Source organism: Euprymna scolopes, chromosome 33 (assembly GCF_053919585.1).
Source record: "Euprymna scolopes isolate OS-2025 chromosome 33, ASM5391958v1, whole genome shotgun sequence".
In the NCBI taxonomy this organism is placed as follows: Eukaryota; Metazoa; Mollusca; class Cephalopoda; order Sepiida; family Sepiolidae; genus Euprymna; species Euprymna scolopes.
In genome coordinates, this window is record NC_136514.1 from 43,761,292 (window position 1) to 43,782,224 (window position 20,933).

At 28.2% G+C, this 20,933-nt stretch overlaps 1 protein-coding gene across 36 annotated transcripts in view; it reads left to right on the plus strand.

Annotated features, from left to right (window-relative positions):
* LOC145258201 (uncharacterized) overlaps positions 1–20,933 on the plus strand; it is a 418,516-nt gene that overhangs the window by 286,573 nt on the left and 111,010 nt on the right. For 27 of the 36 annotated variants that reach the window (XM_080116128.1, XM_080116134.1, XM_080116127.1 and 24 more), the window contains one exon: positions 8,506–8,715. In XM_080116128.1, coding sequence (XP_079972254.1) covers positions 8,506–8,715 — 210 coding nt within the window. The remainder of the gene's footprint in view (positions 1–8,505; positions 8,716–20,933) is intronic. The other 9 variants (XM_080116132.1, XM_080116123.1, XM_080116135.1 and 6 more) reach the window with 1 other exon arrangement.

Here is a 20,933-nt window from a genome sequence, read left to right on the forward strand (position 1 = left end):
TTGCGATTGAAGTTAAGCAATGTTGTTTCAAGAAACATGTAGTTGGAAATTTTGTAATCCTCACTCTAGACTCTGCACAGGCACCCTTACATAAGGTATCTATTGTATCTCTTGATTGAAAGGATGCAATATTCATAATGTTAACTAAATAAAAATTAAATCTAAATAAGATGAAATAACTATTTATAGACTAACGTATATTATGATTATTGGAGTACCGATGCTAACAATTGGACAATTTGAAAAAATAATAACACACATTTATTTATTTATTTATTTTTATGGTGGGGTTATTGTAAAGAATTACCTATTATTGGTCTCCAAATAAGGCTTATATTTTATTGTTGAGACTGAGAAGTGTATACAGGATTTGCTATGAAAAGTGCTTGTTTTATATGCATTTTATATATTAGTGTATACATCTTTGTCTAAATGTATATTGATGGATGGCTGGTAAACCTATGAAAACCTTTGACCTGGAAATTTTTTTTTCTTTTATTTTATTTTTTTTCATTACAGAACAAGAAATTTTCAAAGAGCACTTAGGTTTTGTCTACATTTGTCAAAGAAATCATTTCGAGTCCTAGATTTGTCATGCGAAAACCTATTTCACCCAATGGACATGTTGATATACCGTTACGAACTCTAGAACATGCAATGATGCATCTTCTTCAGGTAGTAGCTTAAATATTGGCTATTAGCAACAACTAATAACTAACACTTAACATAGCTTAGTGAAGGCAACATCGTACATCCCTTGCTCAAATTTTAAAGTCTATCCTTTGCATCTTTCCGCACTTTTTTTACCTTTTAAACACAAAATTATTACCTCCATTTAAATTTGTTTAACTAGACTAATGTCTCCTTTTTCGAATTCTTTTTTAATATTTAATCAATTCTGATATCCTTTCGTTTTACCGTTTTTCTTAGTATGCAAACCATGCAGCTCGTTGGAACATTTATTAAATTGGTTAAACTTAAAATATATACTAAATCTCTATTAGGATTAAATGGAAGTGAATTTTTCTGCCACAATGATTTGATCTGTGTATATGTATTATATATAGATATAAATTTGATGCTTGCCCTTGCAGATAACTGTGTCCTACTTCGTGTAAACGCATGTTTTTTTTTTTAAGTATAGGACACCGAAGTAGGCTGATAATTACAAATATATATAGTTATGATTTTCCCTTACATGTGGCAATGGTTTATTGCTCAGTGGTTACAATATTGAAAGTTTCATCAGGTTTCAATTCAGTTGGAAACACCCACCCATTTCTAGCCACACTATGGTGAAACAGCTGTCTGTGGATGAACTAATATATATATATATATATATATATATATATATGAGATTTATCATGCTTCTAAAATCATTCAAAGCACTCCGTACAAAATAGTAAATTGCGCATTTATTTGTATATTTATTTTTCCTACTCACTTGTGTGCTTATGATTTTCCCTAGACTGATAACATATATATATATATATATATAATGTATATATATATATTCAAATTGCTAAATAATCTGAGAAAACCCGATTAAACATAAATTCCGATGATGCAATTAAATTCTTTGTTAGTCCAATAAATACAATTGAACTATTCTATATTTGGGTCAAAGCATTTTTTTTAATCTGAATAATGAATAATCGATTTGTAACAATTAGTTATACTTAATTTTATTTATTTTTAATCCGTTGTGCATTATGTATTTATTTGTATCTGCTGTGGCAATCGAATATTGCGTGCATATAGTTTGGTTTTAATTTTATATAATTTTATTTTATTGTTTTTATAAAATGAAAACATTTCTTTTTATTCTAAGCAATTTTTGTAACACCTTACCAGGAATTCTAGTTTGAATTGAATTGATCAAAGTTTCAATTTAATGGAAAAGTTAGTGTCTGATTTTCTATTAAGTTTGATATTAATGTTACCAGATGCAATGGCGTGTTTTGTTGGGAATAGTTTTAGAATTTCCCATCTAATAGTTTGTCTTTTTCATTCATATTATTTGAATTCTTTAAAGTACTTTTCTCATCTTGAATATTATTTGCACAATGTTTCTATCGATGTAACCTTTGACCTTTTTTAGGTGTACCTTATTGAACTATAAAATCTTTCTATTAAACTTGGCGAATCTTTCTGTTGAACTCAGGAATCTGCGTGGAATTTCAAACAAAACTCTTTATTTAATCCACATGAGTAGCATGCTCTTGTTTCATCAGCCATGACTGGGTAGAAGTACTAAGTACTTTGTAATTGTATTTTGGGTCACCCACACTGAGAATTGAACCTTCAACCCCCAAAAGAGTAACTTTCACAATTGAATTTTACCAAGTACTTTATTCACTGCGCCAGGTTCAATCCTCAGTGCAAATGATCGAAAATTCAATTACAAAATACTCAAGATTTCTACCCACTCATGGCTGATGAAACAGGAGCATGCACCCCTGTGGATTTAATAAAGAGTTTTGTTTAAAATTCTGTGCAGATTCTTGGGTTCGACAGGAAGGTTTCTGAGTTCGACAAGATACAGAAGTTATATCAAACAAAACATTGTGAAAATAACACTTAAGATGAGAAATAATCAATCCTCATCTCAAAAATTCAGAATCTTTTCCCCTTTTCAATTGTTCAAATCTTTATTCAGTACAATTATATCACATTCTTTTATTCTAATAAACTAGCAATCTGGTAACATTTATCAGCAAAAATTGAATTCCAAGATATTAATATGCATATAGATAGACTTAAGAAAGTTGATAGTATATTCCTTCTCAAAACTATATCTTTATATATAACTGAAATAATATAAAAACATCAGAAAAACCTACACAGATGAATCAATGTTTTGACAAAGTTACTTATCTCATCAGAGTTTCTGCAATTGGTGAACCGCTAATGAGACAAGTAGCCTCATTGAAATGTTGATTGATTCTGCTATTTAAAGGTTCCATTTTCACAAACTTTATACATTTAATTAGGTTATATTTTGGCAATAACATATCAAATTTTATCTTCCAAGTGGTCTATTGTGTCTGGTTTATCAGTGTAGACATGGGATTTTACATACCCCTCCCCCAAAAATAATCTAATGGGGTTAAATCGCACGAACAAGGTGACTAGTTGACAGGTCCATTTTGTGAAATTATGCATTCATCAAATGTTTCTCTCAGTAAATTAATCATCATTTGCAATTTGCAAATGCTGATTGGGTGTCAGTTTCCTCATATGATGAATTGCCAAACCAAGCAGAACTCAATAACCGATAGTTGCCCAATCAGCAATTAAAAAAAAATAGAATTGTTTATTTCAAGTTCACCGTATATATATATATATATATATATACAATATATATATATATATATATATATATATATATATATATATATATATATATATATATATATATATATATATATATATATTAATGCTTCTAGTTTTGAGAGACAATGGGTATTCCCTATGAGAATGCGTGTCAGGGAGTCTATCGTAAATCAATATATATTCATGAATTTTACATTTTTTATTTGCAATGATCTGACTTTTTAAATGATGCAAGATTTCAAAATTATAATATGATTATTTTAAAATTTTATGAGAATTTAAAAAAATTTCTTTTTCCTAATCTGCTCTGGGGACTGCAATGTTGTCTCTTGCTTTGTTCTATGGCATGAGTAGATATTAGTTTTAATCAAGCTGAAGTATTCCTTACATAAAGTCTCTCCTCTGTGCGCATTTGTTTGAATCCTTGCATGATAGCATCCGAATGTATTTAGTATTTTTATTTTTTTCCAATTTTTCATTTTCATTCCTAGCATTTGTCTGCTCCCAGCTTTTGTGTGAATATTGCAAGAACATCATTTGCTTTTTATCCAACACCGCTTCCTCCCAGCATGATGGTTTAGTTAGTGACATGTCCTACCCTTTATCTAGTAAGTTGTCTATACTAATCATTAACATAATATTTAGGATGCTTTGAATATAGAGATCTTGTTGTTGCTATCAATTTTTTGTTATGCTGTTGTGACCTTTTTTTTTTCATGTGAGATTGTACCTGTGTTTGTATGATTCCCTGAGAAAAATGTTGTCTTGGTTGTTTGTTTTTGGGATTATATAATTTTTCGATGTTTCTTTCTCTTAAAATATAATCTCCTCCATTGCAGTCCTTGTTTAGTGGTGAATATATAAACCAAAATATCATGATGAAATTGATCTGTTAATCTTTTCAAACCTTAATTGAAAATATCGTTTTAATTGAAAATATCGTTTTAATTGAAAATATCGTTTTTATGGAAAATATCGTTTTTATGGAAAATATCGTTTTTATGGAAAATATCGTTTTAATGGAAAATATTGTTTTAGCTGAAAATATCATTTTAATTGAAAAGATTTTTAATGGAAAATATTGTCTTAAATAAAAAACTTTTTAATTGAAAAACTTTCAAATAGAAAAAAACTTAATTGAAAAATTAATGTCAGTAGAAACGCTTAATTGATGAGGACATCCTTTTCGATCCTTTCTGTTTCTAAAACCTTACAAATGGTGCATACAAAAATAAAAATGAAGGAAAAATGGAACATTGTTTTTTAAATTTCTTAAAAAAAAAAACTGTAATCATTGTCTCCACCCGGGCAATGCTAGGTATATGTAATTAGTTTAGGTGTGAGATATATAATAAAGTAACTTCTTCTTGACACTGATATTTCTACCATTGTCAGATTTGTGTTAACATATATCTCTCTTATGTATGAAACTGCTCATGCAAAACGTACTGAAAGAAAGAGAGGTAGCCATCTTGGTTGCCTCTCTTTCTTTTTAGAACCATAGCTGTTATGCATCTGCAGACATATTGAAAGTTAATACCTCAACTTTTTTTCACAGCTATTGACTAATGTTTTCTTACTATTTATTTTCATTTTCCTATCCTAAAATCTTACAAATTTTAATCAAATTACTTTTTTTCATTCCCTCTTCCATTAATTTCATAAAGTTTTTTTTTTTCTGCTTTTATCTTATATATACACAGGCATATCTATAAGAGGTTCTGTTTATCAATTTGTTGGTCTGTCACATATGTTAGAAATAGCATTTTTGTTGGTCTGTCATACTTAAGTTTCAATAGTTTTTTATTTTTCATTATTAAATATGCAGATGAAATGTACATCGTTCTACTATCGTGCGCTTACCAAAAGTTTTGTTTATTTTTGTGTGTTCTATGGGAAGTTATTTTTATAGAAAGAAGTATTTCCAAGTTTATTTTGTTCAAATATACATCCAATTGCAGTTTTGATAACCTGTTTTAGTCTCCTGTCTGGTAATCTTATTTTGAAAATAATTTTGGAGGATCATATCGTATGCATTATGATGAACTAGTAAATGAAATATTTAACTATACTTAAAAATCCATTTGATATGATTACTTGTTTGTTGCACAATTTTCATCTGTACTCCAATGTTTTAGGAAGCGTGAATGATGCAAATAAAAAGCGAATAAGAGAGAGAAATGGAATAATTGATCTAATTAAGAGAGAAAAGAGGGTCCATTGTGATAGTAGAGTATCAGAAATATTTAGAAATGCCAAAATGGTTGATATTGTAAACAAACAATACTGATTACAATTCATGAATGCTTGAAAATTATAAAAGGTTTTCATAAATATCTGGAAATTATAAAAGGTTTTCATAAATATCTGGAAATTATAAAAGGTTTTCATAAATATCTGGAAATTATAAAAGGTTTTCATAAATATCTGGAAATTATAAAAGGATTTCATAAATATCTGGAAATTATAAAAGGTTTTCATAAATATTTGGAAATTATAAAAGGTTTTCATAAATATCTGGAAATTATAAAAGGTTTTCATAAATATCTGGAAATTATAAAAGGTTTTCATAAATATCTGGAAATTATAAAAGGATTTCATAAATATCTGGAAATTATAAAAGGGTTTCATAAATATCTGGAAATTATAAAAGGTTTTCATAAATATCTGGAAATTATAAAAGGTTTTCATAAATATCTGGAAATTATAAAAGGTTTTCATAAATATCTGGAAATTATAAAAGGTTTTCATAAATATCTGGAAATTATAAAAGGGTTTCATAAATATCTGGAAATTATAAAAGGTTTTCATAAATATCTGGAAATTATAAAAGGGTTTCATAAATATCTGGAAATTATAAAAGGGTTTCATAAATATCTGGAAATTATAAAAGGGTTTCATAAATATCTGGTAATTATAAAAGGGTTTCATAAATATCTGGTAATTATAAAAGGGTTTCATAAATATCTGGTAATTATAAAAGGGTTTCATAAATATTTAAAAATTATTAAAGGTTTTCATAAATATTTAAAAATTATAAAAGGTTTTCATAAATATTTAAAAATTATCAAAGGTTTTCATAAATATTTAAAAATTATAAAAGGTTTTCATAAATATTTGGAAATTATAAAAGGTTTTCATAAATATTTGGAAATTATAAAAGGTTTTCATAAATATTCTTTCATTATTTGGAGTTGATTGATTTATTGCTTTATAATTTTAATATTATATTACATTTGTTGTAATTATTTTATTTTTTATTGTTCTGATTATTATTTTTCATAATAAATATAAAATAATTGATGTTGGGGAAACTTATTATGAATGATGTACAATTTGTCCAGTGAGTAGACTGGACTCTGTAAGAAAACTGGCCTAGAAGTGACAGTCAGAAATAAAACCTACTCTGTTGTTATTTTTTGGTTGGAGAAGTTGTTAGTTCAGTGCGAGTATCTAGTGATGGTGTCACAAATAAATAAAGTCTCTTTCAAGTTTCTCTAAAATAGGAAGCAGAGACTTACAAAAGAAACCTGAAAACAGAACCGATCCATGGTTACTGCACAATTTGCTGCAGCAGAGAAAGTAATATAGTGGTTTTCATGAAATGTATTCATACCTATGTTGAAAGGTTTGACTTGCATTAATGGATATAATTCAAGTCAAAGTCTTTATAATTACATTTGTACTACTATCTCAGATGATACATGTTTTTCTCTTTTTCAGAAATGTATTTTTCATTTATGCAATTATTTCAAAACCATATCATGAAATATCTTGATTAAATAAAAGGAGATGAGTACAGAGAATAACTTTCATAAATACAATGCCACATATTATGTAATTCAATAATTTTGATTTCATTTGATAACGACTCCCTGAAAAGAGATGGGATTCATTTTCGGGTACTCTCCTTCAATCCTAGCTCTAAACTAGGAGCTTCAAAATCAAAGGTTTTACTAAAGATATTGGTGGTACCAACATTATTAAAGGACTGAAGACCACTCAATACATCAAGGATTCCTATTTTTTTTTCAAATTTTCTTCCAGACAACTTGGTACTACATCCAGCACATCTAATATCACTGAGACTACTTGGGCTTTAACTACATGCATATGCCTTACATCCAAGACCAACCAAGCGAAATTGCCACACTTCTCAATCATGTTTTTATCCCAGAATACTGAAATAACTTCAATTTGCCACTTTTTAAAACCTTGTCAGTGACTATCAAATCTGTTCAAATTGCTTGACTGTCATGATGCTTCTGTTCAACCATACCTCTACATTGCCATTTTCACTAGTTTTTATATACGCAGATACATTGTAATAATAATTAATGAAAAAAAAGCAACAATGTTTACATTTTAAATCTCTTTTCGGATGACTTTTACTATCAGCAGCCAATGCAACATTTAACCCCATAAAAGCATTTTTGAATTTAATCATGTTAAATATTATTTAAAATCATTTGAACATTTTAACCATATTATTTTGTTATGCAAAGATTTGTTATCAAATGTTCAGTTCTAAATATTGTTTACCTATTGAAAATAAAGATAAGTTTATTACCTCTGTTGTATAATTATGGTTGAACTATATGTTTGAGATTTTCATTTGATTTTGTTCTTCACTGTATTCACTATGTTTAATGAAGTAGATGTTATCATCATCGGAGAACAAAATATATTTTCTTTTAGTTTGAATTGGCTGCATTTTTTTAAATAGTTTTCTCAAAAGAAAACGCTTTCAGGTTACTTTGAATTAAGCAGTGTGTTTTCTTTTTCTTATAAAACAAAAGCCAGATAATCAAGCTAAGAAATATTGATGGTATATAATGACAGTATGTGGCAATTTTCTTACTCGGGAATTATTATGTTAATATTGGTTGAAAATAAAGATGTTTTCCACAGAACTTTAAAGCATTGCGCAAAACTTTTCTTTTCTTTTTTAATTTGATATATACATTATAAACAATGATAAATATTAGTAGTTTTTGCATAATTATGTAACTCACTGAAAAAAGCTGAAAAAAGAAATATTTCTTCAAAATGTGCTCAATACATAGATATACAGAGCTGATATGTGGCTGAAAAACTTTTGCTTTTATGTGTGTGTGTGTGTACATATTGTTTTTTGTTCTCACTTGTGTTGTCTGATTGTTATTGCAGTTTACTGACCAGTCATCTTGTCTGATGTCATTCCAGCCAGTTGACATTAACATGAAACAACATTCCTCCTCATCACCATTACCTACACCAGTTTTAGTGGAAAGTCAAATCATCGCCATTGCTGAAGCTGCTGCCAGGGTCGCTAAAGAGTCTCCCGGATTTGAACCAAAAGAGTTAAATCTTAAAAAACAAATTAACAGAGAAATTCAGGTTTGTCTCTTTTATTTCCTCCTCTTTTACTCTCCAAATCCTAAACCTGAATTCCTAATATCACTTTCGCCAACCTCTTTATTTAATCTTTCTGCATTCAGTTTCAAATACCTCACTTTTCAATTGGTAAAAATCATCCTAGATTAAAACTATACTTAATCTTGATGGCGTAGACGATTTTATAAAATTAATATATTATGAAATAAGCAACACAAATAACTAAGTATAATAACTGAATTTTATTGTTAGAAATTACTTGAAAAGACTTTCACTTGGTTTTCTTTTTTATTTAAGATACTATTTTATAATATTTCTTGAATATAAATATATTCTGTAGCTATCTTTATGGATCACTTCTCAAAACGCAAACAAAAATACCTTGTTTATTTCAATAAAATATAATTGACATTAAGACATTTGATTTCAAAACATGCAAGTTTGCTAGTATTAAAGACCGACTTGAGTCTCCAATTTAAATGACTCCCATTTTAGAAATTCGAATTAGTTTATTTTTAAATCTTCATTGTCTTTTTAGATACCTTTTAAAATCACTTTTAAACCGAGCAATAGATTTTATCATTGTCTTGCAAAGAAAAGATTATCATAATTCTTTAACAATTTTGTTTTCTATTATGACAAAAATATAGAATCTATGTACTAAAACATTCACTTCACACAATTTTTGTTGTTGGTGACAGACATATGTGTACACACGGACATGTACAGAAATCTTGAAAAACTCCATTAGATTTGTTGAGGATTTCTTTATTTTGTTGAGAAATATTACTAGAAATGGAAAAATTTAATAACACATTCTAGACAATATATTCTTAGTTGCTTGCTATTTGTAAAATGGCTGACTATTTGCGTTTGGTAATAGAAGGATAGAAACTAAATTGAAGTAAGGTTTGATAATTTAAAAGATTAACAAAATTGTCATAAGTGATTATATGTATTATAAACACACGATAAATATAAGTAATTAAATAATAAAACACCAAGGGAATTAGGCATAAAAATCTCATATGTGAGTCCCCACTTTATAATTTGTATATTTTGATATTAAATAAAGAAGTTGATTATCAAATGAAAGTAACAAATAATAGATCTTCAGAATACATGCTGCCCTTGAAACTGTATTCCAAATTCCTTCTTACTAAAAATCAGAGAGTATTTTTGTATCTCTTTCTCTATTTTCTCTTTTTTTTCTTTGCTCTTTTTTATTTGCTTTCACAAACTTTGTCTTCTTGAGAGAAATGCTTTTATCAGTCCCACTCAAATACCCCATTTGATACCTAAAAAACACATTTTGATTGGCTTTAGAAAGCATTTTTTTTTTAATTGGCTAATTCTTGTTAGATGACATGTCAGGTTTATATTATAAGGGAGGAAAATAATTGTCCAAAATCTATGTACAAACCTGAGTTCTTGAACATCTACGAGTCTGTCTTGAGTGCATATGTCATAGTGTAGAAGTGGTAGAACAGAAAGAAGTTACTATCAACACTTTGTTTTTTTTTTCAACAAATGTATATGACTGGTTTGCCTTGAGAGATTTATATTTCAAATAAGATTTTAAGATTATATATGCTAATAGTATTGTAGGATATATCTCTTGTCTTGTGAATTTCTGTTTATTTATTTTCTTTTAACAAAAATTAAAATTTCCCACACTAGCATTTTACAAACTACACATTAACAAGTGAGCACCAGTTTTATAGGTGCAGTAAGTATGATTGTTTTTAATTGAAAGCGTTAGGTCTTTTATGCTAACAAATTTTTAAACGGATCAAAGTTAATAAAATCTCTGTCAGCTGTTTCTCTCTTTTTTTTCATACATTTTGTTTCTTTTGAATAGCTCATATTTTATCAATAATCTTATTTCAACTTTGAATAAGAAAGAAATCTAATGACTTATACACACACACACATATATATATATATATATATATAATTCTAAACTTGATATGTAGTTTGCTTGAAGCACTGTGTGAGATAGGTTTATAGAAGAGATTTTGAAGTCTATCACAGGGCAGAAATATAGTTGGTATTGAGGAAGAAAGACAAAAACAAGTGACAATCTATAAATCAATATATATTCCATGATATATTTCGGGGAACCCCTTTGTCAAACGGTGGATGTTACTGACCTATTTAAAACATGCTAAATGGAAGAATAAAAATAATAATGGCTGTGTGATATATCACAGCAGATATATGGAGTCAATAATAATTATATATCTCCTGAGGGGGGCAAAGGTGTAAAAAATCAAGCCTAACTTGAACACCTTTGACCCCTTAGTAGATATATGATTCTGTTTTAAAAAGTAAAATTTTGTATTCCTATACATCAAAAAATAATGAATAAAATACAAAACTATACAAACACATCTATATAGTTTTTACATTCATCTAGTAAGTGATGCTCTTTACTTCTCTTTATTACATCTTTCTTAAGACATTGTTGCAAATCTATCTTTTCTCTATCATTATTCTCATGTCAAGTGCTCGACTGAGTTTTAATCTATGCCCCCCCCCATAAAACATTAACAACAAACACCTAATTACTACTACTATCAACAATTTTCCTTACTCTCTGTCTATGCTTAAGATTAAATGATCATTTCATGAGCAAAGTTTCTTTCCTAGAATTGTCCAATCTGTAGAACACAATGCCAAAAGACTGCTTACAAGCATCGCTGTTTCAAGTCTAATGTAAACAAGTTTTGTTGCCGTCCTATTAAATAATTAAATCCTATCCTATTTTCACCATTACGGATCATCACTGTGATTTCAAATCTTTATTCTCATCTGGGCCTTCATAAGCAGTAACTTCCTAGTAAAGAAAAATAAAATTATACTCATACAGATAAACATATCTCTCCACTGTCACCCCTTCCTTGTCCATGATTTCAAAGATGGGTTTTTAGATAAACCAGATCTGCATAACCGATAGCAAATATGACAGACAAATATGCTGCTTTCCACAGCATTTATGTATTTGTCCTTTGAAATCCATTTCTTGTGTACAACTACACGTCTTAAGTTTAGAACTGGGTTTACACACTTTATTACACATCCTGTCTATTGTCTCACCATGGCAAGTATTTAAGATGGTGGTATTACGCGTACATGTACCTTAGCATCCAAGGAACTCTCTGTTGACAGTGTGTGTCCCCGGTAAACAACCCTGTCAACCACTGGCAATGTTATTTCATGAATCAAAATATTACACTCTGTGTCCAGGGGAAAACATTGCTTTGGTCTTTGTGACACTTATTTCAAAAGCAAACAACATACACAGAGTTGAGAAGTGGTTCATGCAGTCTACATCCTTGTGCGCCAATGCATTATCTGTACAGAGAAGCTAAAAAAATCAGAAAAGTTTTTGATTTAGCATTCATCTTTCTCATGTTGAAATCCCTTTCAGCAGTTCTAAATTGCAAAGAGATATCCCTGTCACAGTCCTGAAAAGTGTATGCAAGGAAGGAAACAAAGATAAAGACATGGGAACAGGAATATCACCCTATTTTACAACATTGTCAGTAGGGGCTATTATCATAGATATAATCATCAAAGGAAACCTTTATAGTTGTTTAATCACGCTTACTAGTGTGTGTGTATATATATATATATATATATATATATATATATATATATATATATATATATATATGAGAGAGAGAAAGCAGTCACATATATACATATTTCACATACATATATAAATCGTCCACATTTTTACATAATATATATGAGTATACAAATCAAATTCTTTTATATATTTCTTGAAAATTCATTGATTTTATTTATTAAAATGATGTACATTGGAGCTATTTTTGAACCCTGTTAGACACTAAAACTATATTACTCTAAATTTCATTGTGCCTTCAGTTTAGTTTTTGAAATCTTTCTAGTTATAAAAGAATGTTTTATATTGATTAGAATTCATTAAAAAACCCACGGCATATTTTTATTTTGACATTTGATTCTGTGTGCTGTGTTTTTAAGTATGTTAATTGTTTAAAAGTGTAACCATAGAAAACGACAGGAAATTAGCTTGATAGAAATCCAGATACTCGTCGTGAGACAAACAGGGTGAAATGATCAACTTTTTAAGGATGAAAAAAAAAAATTGAAAATGAGAATATAAGAGCAAAAAATTAATTATTTGTCCATCGGAAGTGTTTTAGAAATCTTGTTTATTCGTTTGTCTTGTTAAGTTATAAATTGACTTGAAATTGCCCTCTTTCAAAGAATTTACATAAAACTTTTTTATTTTTCTATTTAAATTGAGAAAATAGTAAACAATAAAGTATAAGTAAAATGATCATTAAATGAGTGTTTGATATTCTTCCAATTAAGATGATTTTAAAACTGGTGATGCTATTTACTCTGGATGACTATGATAAATAATATGAAAGAAACGATGAATTAACTCATGAATTATTCTAGACATTTTATAGATTTGTATTGTTTTAACTCAAAGTGAAACTGAGGAAATGCATTGTATCCATTTTCTTTTTACATTGTTCCAATTAAACATATGTTAAAGATGTCTATTTAGTATAAGAGAAAGAGGAAGACTTGATATAGAATACAAATTCTATAGGTTAGACTTATTGTTTTGGGTAACTGAAACTAGTTGCTGGGCAAGTCCATCTCCTTTATTCCATTTCTGAGCAGGCATACCTGCCTTTAAACTATATACCTTCAGCTTCCTCCTTCGCTAACTCCCCTCTGCTAACAGGTGAACTGATTGGAGTCAATGTTCCCTTTGTCAACAGGACCAGAAGATCTCCAGTCACCACCCAGTCCAGAGCAAGATGGCTTCACCCAGGCGACAACAAATGTTCCTCTATTCTTCCAAGCCATCACTTCTCTACCAATCGTGCTGTATCAAACCCAACTAGCAGGATCAGTCGCCCCACATCGTGGCACAAAAACCAATATACCTTCGTCAAAGCTGTAAAGTGATGATGATGATGATGATGATGATGGCAATGATGACCTTACAACACAAGCGACACGAATGCTGGAGATGAAAATCAAACAACAAAGAAAAACATGAAGGAGGATGCAATCATCTGATATTTTTTTTTTGTGTGTGTGCGTGTCTGTTTGTGTAAAAGAAAGAAAAAAACAATTCATTGATCAAGGCAGTTGTGAAACGGATTTGTTTGAACTCTTTAACAGAGAACACTGCCACTCAAATCACATTAAAAAAAAACAAAAAAAAACAAAACAAAAAAAACATCTAAGCATAATGTTGCTTAAATACATGAACCTAATTTTGCCGGGTCATAAAAAATACCTGGCATTAAAATAATATTTAAGGTCATCAATTGGATATAACCAAATGGCTGTTTTCTAACTGAAAAAAAAAAAGTGAGATTTAAAATATCTCTCTTTGGCTTGTTCCTATGAATCTTTGAAGATGTCAGGGTTTACATAATTCTAATAAAGCATTGCTGCATTGGTGTGTAGTTCTGCTGACCCAAATACTAATATGTCAACTGAAGAGACTCTGGACAACAGCTCCAGTGAAGTTTTCGCCAATGAAGATGCCAGCTTGCATTCTTTTGGCTTATGAACAGAAAAAAAAAAAATGTATGTTGTTGTACATGCAACCCCTGGACTCAAGTGCTTCCTTACAAATAACAGGATTTACCCAATGTTTGCAAACTCTGCTCATTTCCCAAAATACAGACTTTATCTTTTCTGAAAGATGCTTCCTGTCCTCTCCCCTTTTCTATATAACATCCCTGTCAATGCCGGGAATGAGAATGCAGTTTTCACAAGAAGATTCCTTACAGACTACTGGCTCATGGTCGCAATAAATTATAGTCTGAAAACAAAATGAAATGAAAGACAGTTTGAATTAAAAAAAAAAAAAAATCTGATGTGCAAATGATTAGCTCTTAAGATGCTAACAATTTCTATATCATCAGGATGATCTACTTTAATCTGGAACTAAAACGGACTTTGAACATAAAATTAAAAGAAAAAAAACTTGATAAAAATTTCAAAACAACAAAAAAGAAAAATAAATGTTTGAAAGCCATCCCTTCAAAACATTACAAACTATTTTATGCTTAACTAGGTGTTTTTTTTTAATTTTTACTAACCCTCCCCCCATACACACACACTATTTCTTATATTTTTTTAACATCAAATATATTTAATGCTGCGTACTTATACAGATTATTATTCAAACCATGAGCGAAACTATGTCTATTAATTCCTACTCTCGAAAAAAGTTATGATAATGGTTACCAATAACTTTGCTCCATATTGCTGTTCCTCTCACTAAATATTGGTTTGTAACCCAAGGACAATGTATATCTTTTGACTGCTTCATAGCCTCCATTGTTAATAAATATTAATTAGCTCTCTCTGATGTCTAGTTTTGTTTCTTTTTTATTTTTATATTTCTTTTTTATTTATTTCTTTTTTTTTTTTTTTGAGAACGACCTAATAATCAAAGTCAAAGAAAACTTTTTGTGATTTAAAAAAATTTTTTTTTTTTACATAATTTTTGTATTCCGTTTCAAATGTATTTCTTGTATTCTTTATTTTCACTTGCTCTTTAGTTATTCTTTCGTATATTCTTCATTGAAAATAACCATGGAATTCTTTGAACATTTCTTCTTGAAAACAAAACAAATTCTATTCTTTTAATCAGTTCTCTCATTTGCCTCTTACAGAACCAAAATAAAAGTTTTACCAGTCAAATTTCTAAATTGAAAGCTGATCATTTTTTATTCGATGATTAAATAAAAAAAAAATGGTTCAGCCTATACTTGATCCATTTCAACTAAAATCGGATTTTATTTCATTTTAGAGCTAAAGAAATATTTTCACATCTACAAATTAATTGAATAATGAACACAAATTTTAGTTTGAGATTATTTTTTCTAAGAGATTCCAAATTGGGCAGATGGTAATTTTCACAAAAAAGAAAACAGAATAATTTTAATTTCAATCAAAAATAATATATGTAGCCAATTTCAATGTCATATCATTTGTGACAACAGAAAATGATATATTATGATATTCTACCTATTTAACGTGCATGAATTTTTTATTTCTGAAAAAATTAATCTCATAATTTGGAAACAACTAAAAATAAAACAAAGGAGAAAAATGGTTATGTGAAGATTTTGAAGTCTATCTAACCCGTCCTTTGAGGTTATCATTTTAGCTCCAGATTTCAGAATTTTACTATGATTCCTTGACAGAACTTTAAGAGACACATTTAAAAACCATCAATCTTACTTGTAGCTACACATATGCATTAACAAGATATTTTCTTCAATAAAGTAATTTCTAATAGAATTATTCTTTTCCTTTTCTTCAGCCCTTGTTTACCAAAATGTTCAGGTGTTGGTTTTATGTTTGTTACATGTTCTAAAGCGGAAATAATATTTATAAGATTACATATCACAGTATTCTTTTATTATATTGTTTGATACTTTGATATATAATTTGATACTCAACGACTACTTTTTCACATTTTCTAAGGTTACTTTGCAAAGATTTGCTATAAACTTATGATTTTTGATTGATTTAGTAACTATATATTGCTTAAAATGTTTAGCGTATTTTATAATGAAAAACTCTGATGAATTTGAATCAGAGTTATTTTTTGCATCAGCATCTATGATCTGAGAAGTTATTTTTTATTTACTTATTTTTTTTTCCAAAAATTTGAAAAATAAAGCAAAATATTTTTTAAAAGAACATTAAAATGTTATAGGCGATTGTTAATTTAAAAAAACATTAAACAGTGATAGACATCTTATTAAAAAACATATATATATATATATATATATATATATATATATATATATTGTAGATAGCTTGTTTAAATTAATATATTAACTCTGCCAATTTTCGTTTTGATCCCTTATTAATTTTACGTAGTTCTTTTTTCTGAATGTTCAGGTCTTCATTGTTTTTTTATTTGCCATAAAATACTATAACATGCCAGTCACACACACACACACACACACACACACACACACAAAAAAAAAAAAAACTCAACTTAATATAAAGAATAGCAGGGTTAAACAGCATTACCCAGGGGGCCATAAAACAACTAAATAGAAGATATTAAATAGTAAATTTATGTGAGAAGTGAAAATAAATTAGACGTTCAGAGTTCTATTCAAAGCGTCATATAAAATTAATGATCCCTCCAAAACACCACCAAAACTAAATTCCCCTCCTTTTTTTGTAAAAAACTAACAATAATTAAAAAGCAATAAATTAAACCTGTAATTAACATCTTTCAGTTTGAAAAAAATTCTGATTCATTTTTTGGGCTGTATGTTTAATTTTGATAACATTAAATGACATGAATGGCCATTTGACCTCCAATAAATGAATCTTTTTTTTTTTTAATTTTAGATATCTTTCTGCATTTACACTGATTTAAAAAAAATACCAACTTTTGGGGGTTTTGTTGTATATTTTTTAAGTTTTAGCTAAGCATACAAATGCATCACAACTTTATATAAAGGTCTAATGATTTTTTTTTAATGATGGCTTTCAAGATTTTCAATTGTACTGACTAAACTTTATATGTCATCCATTTCTTCTTGTATTTCCTCTTTGGCATAACAATGCCTGTGCAATTCATTCTCTATGCAATCCTTTTTTGTTTGTTTGTTTTCAAACTTAACTCTTCCATTTTGATGGGATGGGGGCAGATTTATTTCTGCTTCCTTTGGCTGGCTTGAAGTGTATGTAAATATATATCCGACATTTTAGAGACTATCTTTATGACGGAAAAGAAAAACAATAAATTTCACGTGAATTAATTATGATTTTGGACTTGAATTTCTAAGAAAAATATTTCTTTTCATTCTAAATAATAAAGTTTGTTTAAAACTTTGATCTTGTCTTTGGTCATCACTTTTTTTCTGCAAATTTTCTTTCTATTGTTTTATCATTTCAAATAGAATGAAAATTAAGTTATATTTTGATTCTCTTGTTTTTTTTTTTTTTATGAATTCTCTTTTTGTGCATATTTTTCTCCTTTTCTTTATTTAAAAACTTAAAACAGTTTGGTTTTCTTTGAGGAAAATGAATTTTATTTTATTCATACATTTATTTACTTGCTATCCAGAAAATATGTTATCCAATATTTTATTTTTTGCTTAATTTTATTGAGGAAATGATGCTTTTATTTTTAATTGTCTAGTTCTGTAATTTTCGCAGAATAAAAATGTTAAGGGCATGCAATTTTTTTTCATTGAATTATTTAAACTAGGAGGATCTGTGAAAATTCCATAGGATGAGAAATTTATTTAATCAACAAATATGTTTTGATAAAGCTGGTATTTTTCTGGATAGCACAAAAATTAGTTTAGGGACAGAAAAACCAAGAACATACAGCAAATATGAGATTGTTAACATTTCTATGAAAAAAGTGTCCATTATATTTGGAACTGACCCAAATGAGATAAATTAATAAGTACTAATAAATACTCAGAAAGTAATATTGTGCTACATAGTTCAATATAAAGAATAAAATTTCATTGTAATCTTTAATTTACTTCAGTCCAGTATCTCTTGGCAAACAATGTTTTTTCCCCCTGTTTCTTTTAAATATTTCTTTTTTTTTTTTTACCTAACATTTCACTGTCTTTCTTCAGTGAAAAACCATTGCATGTTGAAATAACTACAGGTTTCTTTCTCACACCGTACAATAATGATTATATATTATTATAATGATATTTGAAAACCAGACTACATTAAAGCAGGGTCACTCTCATATTCTTGTCCAGGGTTGCCAGATTGGTCCTTTTAAAGCCAAATTTCACGAATTTAGTCTTTTTTTTTTTTTTTAAAGCAGATTTTCCTTCAAAAATTGTATTTGACCTTTCAAAGCATAACATATGGACTAAAGAAGGAACAATCAAAATAAGATATAGATTGGCATTAAGATGACACTTTATATGTGCATGCAAAACTACGTGTGTGCATGTCTATAAAGTAACAGTTCTTAGCTTGTATAAACGTACACACTTTAGATAATACAATAAACATTTTATATATCGTGATACTAAAATGTTTTACAGATTAATATTTATGAAACTGATTCACTTATTTAAAAAAATAATCTTTTGTTCTTCCCTTTCAATTCTTTGAAAAATAATGATCATTAGCAGGCTTCATCTTTTAAAGAACTTTCAGAATCAAATTGGTTTGGGCTGTACTTGACCAATGTTTTAAGTCCCAACTTCAGTTCTGCTAATTAAGTGTTTGAAAATAAACGGTTTTTTTATTTTCAAATCGTCAACACTACATAATATTGTCTAGGTATAAGCAAATGATGTCAATAATGTACACATTTAGTATGGTCAGTATATAACTCCCCCCCCCCCCGCCGATTCATTTAAATAAGAATATTGCACGCATATCATGTCTAATGAGATTGTAATGGTTTGTTGAAATCAAAATATAAAAACAGGCATGATTCACTGATTCTAAAATACATCTAAACATGATAAATTATTTAACATCGATTATTGAACTGACTTTAATATTCCTCTTCATCACATTCATTTATAAGTTTAATAGAAAACAATTTAAAAGAAAAAATTACATGGTCTGATAATCTGGGTTCAGTATTTAGATTAAAAATCGATCAGTGATGCATCTTGGAGCATGTAGTTCACAATTTTATTTTTTGGCTTTAAGCAGTCCTCAGGGTATGGCGATTTTTATAAGGTTTAGACTTGCATTAGATAGATAAAGCTGGAGAGAGAGAGAGAGAGGGAGAGAGAGCATTCTAAATTACCTTTCATGGTTAACATATTTCGTGTTTTTCTATACTATTTCTTATGCAGAGAAAACCAAATAATTTTATTTAAAATAATTTTGTCAAAGAATTGATTTTAAAAAAAAACTGTTTTATCTTTTTCTTAAGTTTGAATTAAAATATCAGTCAGAATAAATTTAAATTTGAGATTCTAGATTGCCACCAGAATGATAGTTTTGGGGTTTTATTTTTAATGAAAACTTTGAAATTTTAGCTCTGATTGTGTGTTGATATTAGTCAATTAAATCTGCTATTTTCCATGAAGTCTAAAAATTTCTGATATTTAAAAAGTTGAAAAAGATTTTTTTTTTCATTTATAATTTCTCATATTTTTTTTAACATTGTTGATGTTTGCATGTTCTGTATAATTTTCAGCTTCTTTAAAAAATAATTTATAAAAGTAAGAAAGTAAGAAAATATTGTAAAAAAAAAAAAAAAAAAAAGAGCAGAAGAAACTTATATCCTCTTCATTTCAGCATATTTCACATAGTTTAGTGCATAGTATGAAGTGTGATTGAAGTTAGTGGTGAAGACATTATAAAAGAATCCAATCATCTCTGTTCACCAAAATTTAGGATCTTGTATCCCATTATATATTAACCACATGAATATTGGAACATTGCAAAGTTTGTTAAAACCCATCTTATATGCAATGCTCTGAAGGAAAGCTGAATAGATTGAATGTGTGATTGGTATCATCAAATCTTAACTTATTTCAGAATGACTTCTTTCAGTTATTAAATGTGAATTCATCTCCCAAGGAATTTTTTATTATTGAACATTTTGTGGCAGATAAATAAATTTTAAGAAATTGAAAAAAAAAATTAACATTGTAATTCAGAAAATAAATTTGAAAGTGAATTTTTTTAGAACATGTTATGAATTTTTTTCTGAGTATATTGCTATATTAATTCATATTCATAACTTACTGCAACTCCTATTAAACTATAAGTTAAAATGAATAAATAAAAAAATACATTGGCAGAAATAAACATGTACTTTGTTATTCAATTATAGAACAGTATATAATAAAAATGAATAATAAACCCAGATATATATATATATATATATATATATATATATATATATATATATATATAGCAAAGAGAAGTAATCCACTCACCACTCTTTAGAAGAACGGAGAAAATGAAATTCAAAACATTAGATTAGAAAGAATGATCACGTGCAAATTTTTATTTTTTTAAATAAATGAACAAATATTCATTTATATATATATATATATATATATATATAAGATCCGTTGTCATTTTTAGCAATATATAAGCAGTTTAGAACCGTTGCTTGCTTTTGTATTTTAATTTTCGCTTCCTAAATAGTAAACACACACACATAGATGGGGGGGGGGGCTTTGATTTAATGGTTTGATGCT